Below are 6,786 nucleotides of genomic sequence, written 5' to 3'. Positions count from 1 at the left end.
ACCCATTTAAAGTGCATGATTCAGTGGTCTTTGGTATATCTGCAGACGTGCACACCCATCCAGATAATCATTTAGAACCTTCCTATCACCTCCCCCAAATCCTGTATCCAGACCACTCAGCAGCTACTTCCAATTCTCTCCCCCTCACCCCAGCTCCAGGCAACCACTAAACTGCTTGCTGTACTATCAGGTTGCCTGTTCTGGACATTGTATACAGAATCATGTAACATGAGATCTCTGTATCTGGCTTCTTTCACTGACTAGTCTAATGTTTTCAAGTTTCATCCATGATGCAGCAGATGTCAGTACTTCACTCACTTTTACTGGCAAATAATGTTCCAGTGTATGGAGAGTCCTCAAAATCTCTTCATCCCCAGCAAGCTGAAAACTCTGGTTTACATTCCCACTTCTCCTTGTTGCTTTAGGACAAGCCCTGTGGCCTTCTAAACTTTGGCATTTTTATTTGCAAAACCACCTGATCCTTAGCTGACCTCCAGATGGATCTGGGAAACCACGAGGCTGCTTTTTTCAGCACCTCACACCTTGGAAGCTGTTTGGAGCCATCCCACTGCCCTGTGTTCCACACCATAAACGTGACTCTGGCGCTCTTCTGACCTTGAGCAGCTTCTCAAGGCAGGATGCCATATAGGGGGATATCTGCTCTGCACTATGTAAATCCGGAGACCGACATGCAGATTTACAGAGCTGCACTTAAGCTCTTAGGCAGAAACCTTTATCCACCAATCAATAACACAGAAAAGTAGGCTGTCAGGCTGTCAAAATGATAAAGGGACACTTAGGCCCAGTTACTTCTAATTTCTTTTGACTGTATAACTACGTTTCTAAATATTACAAAACAAATTATTACCGTGATAATTTATTCTTTAGCAGGGAGATCTGCTTTTGATAAACAGCTTTGTGTAAGGCCTGATGTGAGGAGGAAGAATTCCTCTTTTAACACCTTTCACTTTGCATGCAATATGGCACACTGGTTTGGAAGTCTCCAGATCTGGGTCTGAGTGGCGCCATTCACTCCTCACTAACCTTGAGCTCCTTGGGGTCCCCTGATCAGTACCTGTTCATGGGTGCCACAACGATGCAATCACTCATACCTGACGCACAATAAGCACTCCACAATAAAGGCCACTGTCATTTCAATTCAAATTCAGGGACATTACATGCAAGTACGCTTACCTGGTCATGATGTTCAAGATCATTTTCTAGGCGAATCCAAAGATCTTGGGTATGAAGAGGCCTTACTGGTGCTGGATTCCGACCTCTTATCTGGGCAGGAATCCCTTTCTGAGTACCCTTGTGTGCTGACAGGGCAGCGATGCACATGGCTGAGACCCTGTCTTTTAGGACATCTTTCTTTGTTAGACAGAAATCTGAAAACAGTTCCCTGTAACTTGTGCCCACGTGTCTGAGCTCTGGCCCCTGCAGCAACACAGGCAAGGCCAGGGTCTCACAATCCTCATAGTAATGAAGATGCTGTCAGGGTCCCATCCACCCTAAAGCCTCTCTTCCCAGGACTGCACACGTGATTTGTAACAGGAAACAGATTTGGCCTTCATTCCTGCTCCTAGCTCACAGCTCCCCAAACCCTTGGGGTTAAGCATTAAGAGTAATGGGAGCATCTTTGTTAGAATACTTGCGTACTTGGGTCTTTTGTCCCAGGGTCCATTCAACACAGCTCATTCAACCATATCTGAATTTATGTTAATGAGGTGATTTATGGAGAGCCCCTGGGGAACAAAGTGTGGGGGACATTTGCGAAGGGGAAGAAACCATGTAATCAGAAGGTTGGCACTTTTAGGGGCGCCTGGGTGTCTCAGTCAGCTGAGTGTCCAACTCTTGGTTTCAGCTCAGATCACGATCTCATGGATTGTGAGATCAAACCTAGTGTCCAACTCCATGCTCAGTGGGGAGTCTGCTTGTAGATTCTCTCCCTCTGCCTCCCTCATACCATACACACTCTCTCTCTAAAATAAATAAATATATCTTAACAACAACAACAACAAAAAGCAGGATGGGATTTTCAGCCTCTCCTATCCCTGACTTCTGGAGGGAAGAAGGGATGGAGATTGGCCTTATCACCAAAGCCAATTATTTAATCAAGCCCACATAATAAAACCTCTATAGAAATCCCAAGTAGGGGTTTGGAGAGCTTCTGGTTTTTGTTCTAAGACTTTAAGTAACTCCTACACCCAATGGGGGGCTGGAATTTACAACCCTGAGATTACTAGTTGCATGATCTTCCAGCAGGGCAGGGCCTGCCAACCTCCCTGATACTGGTTTAATTAACACATATAGGTGCTAGGAGGGTGGCATGCCCAAAGAGGACATGGAAGCTCCAGACTCCTGCTTCCATGTCCTGCCCTGTGTCTCTTCCACCAAACTGTTCATTTGCATCCTCTGTAGTGAATCAACAATAGTGAATCAGAATTCTTTTGAATTCTGTGAGCCTCTTTAGCAACTATGGAATCTGAGAAAACGGTCATGGAAACCATGGACTTAGAGCCAGCTGGTCAGAAGCACAGGTGGCAAGCTGGGTTTGTGCCTAGAGCCTGAAGTGTGTGGGGGGGGGTACTTGTGTGGTCTGCACCAACTGCAGGTAGACAGGGTTAGGCCACCCAGTTGGTGTCACAGCCCTGCTGCGCCTGGGGTAGACCCTGAATAACTAGTGTCAGAAGGAGGTCACAGAGGACTGAGTGGGCAGCAGAGGAAGCAGGGGTTTTTCCTCCATGAGCATGAACTGACTGTCCCAGGGGCTTCAGTCATTCCTCATGTTTCATGCTCTCCAAACAAGTCGTGAAAACAACCTTACTATGCTGCGTGTGCAGTGTGGCTTTCTGGGGAGACTGTTCCTAACACTGCTAGGATTCTGCACACTTATGAAAGAGCCTCAGGACTTTATATTCAGACTTGATTTTATCCAAAAAATGGTATTATCCCAGTTTGAATATCACATTTGCCTTCCAGTGACCCTGAAATGGTTCTAAAAATCAAATCTACCTTGAAACTATGAGTTGCTATGCCTGAGGGTGTTCATAAGCATGCATTGGAAGTTCTTAAGGCAAAAAAAAAAAAAAAAAAAACCCACTACAACACTGTTTTGTTGACTTTTACAACTATCTAAGTGTAGAAGCCTTTCTAATTATGACATAAAACCTGGAAGTCATTGTAATAAAGTTGTATAAAAATATAAATAAAAATAGTAAAACTGTGCATTGAAGAAAACACCATATAGTAAAAAAGTAGTAACAAAATGAGGAAAAATTTGCAACACTTCTAACAGAATGGTTAATTTCCTTAATGTATAAAAATCTAAAACCAGTAAGAGAATGACCACAGTCATTCTCATTCAAAGACGGATGTTTCATTGAAAAGGAAATGCTCTTGGACATACAAACAAGATGAATTATAGGTGGCACAGTTAAACATCTGCCTTCAGTTCAAGTCATGATCCTAGGGTGCTGGGACTGAGTCCCACATCAGGCTCCTTGTGCAGTGGGGAGCCTGCTTCTCCCTCTGCCTGCCTCTCTCTCTCTCTCTCTGCCCCCTTCTCTCTGACAAATAAGCAAAATCTTTTTTTTTTTTTAAAGATTTTTATTTATTTATTTGACAGACAGAGATCATTACCAGGCAGAGAGGCAGGCAGAGAGAGAGGGGGGAAAGCAGGCTCCCCGATGAGCAGAGAGCCTGATGCGAGGCTCAATCCCAGGACCCTGAGATCATGACCTGAGCCAAAGGCAGAGGCTTTAACCCACTGAGCCACCCAGGCGCCCCCAAATAAGCAAAATCATAAAAAAAAAAAAAAAATTAGGTCAGTGCCCAGTAAAATTACCAGTTATTTTCTACCCTCCAGTAAGGTAGAGTTAACAGTGTTGGCTGTAGCTTTATTGGTGAGGAGGGCTCAGGAAGCTGGCACAGAAGCTGCTAGTAGAACTGAAGGGAAAACTGACAACACAGCCATAATTTAAAATACTTCAGCCCTTGGATCTGGCAATGTCAGAAGGGCTCATGCACAGGGATGTGGGACTAGAAACCCTCTGATGCCATGGTGTCTTGTCAGCCAGATGTAGGACTGCCACTAACCACTGCAAGACAGAGGCAACTTAGTGTGCACTGATAATGCAGCTGTTCTGAGAACAGGAAGGTGCAGGACATGTGGGCAGGAGGTAGTGTATGCGGTGTGCCAGGAAGATCTGAGCACACAGATGCACATGTTTTCTGTGAGGTGGGGCACAGCAGAGGTGATGACATCCTTACCATACCCCTAGTTTGCATGCTTTATACATTCGGATATGTGTTATATAGCTACTTAAAAAAAAAAAAAAAAAAAAAAAAAAAAAAGGGCCTACCTTATAACCACAAAAGACAGAGCAAAATGACTTGCATACTTTTCTGGGCCTAAAAATATTCCAGGACTTATTTGGTGATCTTTTGGGAGACTTCCAGTTGTTTCAATTTTTTTCAGATGTGAGATCACTAACCTAGAAATGGACCAAATAAATTTTCACTTTTACCTTCATGCATATTTGATTCCTGGCCTCTGGAGTTCTTTAAATATTTAAAACTGTTAGATATTATGGAAGGAAAAGGCTGGGGAGACCCAGCCAGGGGTGATGAGGTGCAGGAGGCTGAATTTTCCTGCCTTTGTCAAGGGAAGGACTCGTAGCCCAAAGGTGGCTTTTTATTTAGGGGAAGCACCTTTCCTGCTTTGTTTTCTTCTGCTCATGTCACATGTACACCTCTGGACCTCTGCCCCAGGGTTTACATTTTGGGGAAACCACTGGGCAGAGGGTGGTTAGCCTTATTTTGTCAGTGGTTTTTGTCCGGGGGGGGGGGCTGTTTCTCTCCAGTCCTCTGGAATTGGGGCAGTGATGATCAGACCACCAGATTAGGACCCTCAGAAAAGGGGATAACTGCTCCCCTGGCACGTCCTGTGGGCACAGCACTTCCTCAACATCAAAGAAGGTTTTAGGCTTGGACTCCTCCCTGCCTCTGCCTGTGGGGACTGGGGACAAAGGGCTTTTAGAGGTGAGGAGTTAAACCAACCTTCTGCAGCATTCTGCAGAACCCTTTTCCCGATGAGCCCCTCCACTCATGGGCTCATTCGGCAGTCATGTCCATCATGGTCCTGCTGTGACCCTGGGTGGTCAAGGGGCCAGACCCTGTGCTCCTGCCCAGTCTTTTCCTGGCATGCGACCCCTTTCTAGCTGTCCCAGATTAGAGCCAGGTTCGCATCGAACACACCATGTAGCAGGTGCTGCAGGTCACAGGCCCAGGAAGGAGGGGAGTTCTGTTGGGAAGATGAGCAGCTCCCCTGGAACAGCCTGGGCCTCCACAGAGCCTGCCACCACGGGGACACAGGAGTGCCTGAGAATGGCTGCCATGTGTCTTGTGGTTGTCTCCTCAAAAGGCACACTGAAGAGACCTAATGTGCCATCTGTCACCCAGCCTGGGCAGTTCTTTGTTCCAGCTACAGTAAACAGGGACCTCAGGGACTTTCCCACCAGTGCTAGGGTAGATGGACACTGCCCACACTCACTGAGAGGAGTCGCCAGGCCAGAAACCCTTGTAAACCCTTTATTTTAAGTGGAACACATAATGTTTAGCTTATTCCACATACCATACAGGTACCGCAGGAACGACTGTGATCCAGGGAACCAGATCTCACAGATCTTGCACCCCAGTGTAGAGTCTGGCCCAGTGCCCTGTGAAGCTCCCAGTGTCCTGTGGATGGGCATGGCCCTGCACCCAGCACAGCCAGAGGGAAGCTCTAGGGACTGCAGCCTGCCTGACCCACAGGGGACTGGTATGTGTCTTCAATACTGCTCAGCTGCAAATGGCTCACGGTAGCGATACATCCACTGGGGCTCAGAACACAGTTGTTACACAAATACTCAGCCCCACACGATGGAGACATCACTCACACAGCACAGCCATAAATATTGCAAGCAGTTCACGCTCACATTCAGACCTCCTCTGTAGGGCTGGGGCACATGAGAGGTATTTCCCCCAGCCCCTCATCCCATTCACAGGGTCAACTCTTATCAGCTCCAAGCCATCCAAGAACCTGAAAAAACAGACCTCTGGATGACCTCACACATCCATATCCAAGGAGGAGGCAAAACATTCAAGTCTGACAGAACCCCTGTCCCAGAGGGCATGGTGGTTGCCACCCAGTCCTCCCTGAGAGCAGCCAGGGAGCCTGTACAACCTCCCACCGAGTCTCTGGGGAGAAGGTGAAGGTCTGTCCTGGGCATAGGGGGAGGAACCAGACAGGGGAAGGGAGATAAAACAAGACTCTTATCACAGAAACACGTTACAACCACTCCATCCTGCAGAGAGGGACAGGTCGGGGATGGTGTGGCTGCATTACCCTGGCCTTGGCATGTGCCCTTTGCCCTATCTGGTTCACTGTCTACCTGGAGCCAAGGCAAGAGACACTGGGCATGGATCACACTACAGCCCTCTGCCTGTCCAGGGGCAACTCTGCAAGTCCAAAGGGAGAGTAGCAGCTTCCTCCCAACATGTCAAGGGGTTCCACAAAGGTCTATTCTCATGAAGGTCTGTTCTCATGGAGACGGAGTCACTTCTGTGAGGTTGGCCAGGGCGGCTTGGCCGCTACAAGGCTGGACTCTTCTGTCTGCTCAGGGAGTCGATGTAATGAAAAATGGCCCCCAGAGCCCAGCTGGTCTCAACATCGTTGATTTTCCGAGTCAGCTTGAAAACACAAAGGGAGGGGCAGAGTGGGCATGGTTGGGAGGCTGGAAGCAG

At 47.4% G+C, this 6,786-nt stretch overlaps 1 protein-coding gene across 12 annotated transcripts in view; it reads right to left on the bottom strand.

Moving 5' to 3' along the window:
- Window positions 1-5,578: 5,578 nt before the first annotated feature.
- The window catches only part of ENTPD6 (ectonucleoside triphosphate diphosphohydrolase 6), a 43,239-nt gene continuing 42,031 nt past the window's right edge, over window positions 5,579-6,786 (bottom strand). For all 12 annotated transcript variants that reach the window (XM_082744280.1, XM_082744284.1, XM_082744273.1 and 9 more), the window contains one exon: window positions 5,579-6,732. In XM_082744280.1, coding sequence (XP_082600406.1) covers window positions 6,634-6,732 — 99 coding nt within the window. In that variant the 3' untranslated portion in view covers window positions 5,579-6,633. The remainder of the gene's footprint in view (window positions 6,733-6,786) is intronic.

Source organism: Mustela nivalis (assembly GCF_964662115.1).
Source record: "Mustela nivalis genome assembly, chromosome: 8".
In the NCBI taxonomy this organism is placed as follows: Eukaryota; Metazoa; Chordata; class Mammalia; order Carnivora; family Mustelidae; genus Mustela; species Mustela nivalis.
Note: the sequence above shows the minus strand (reverse complement) of the source record. Positions and strands in the feature narration are given on the sequence as shown.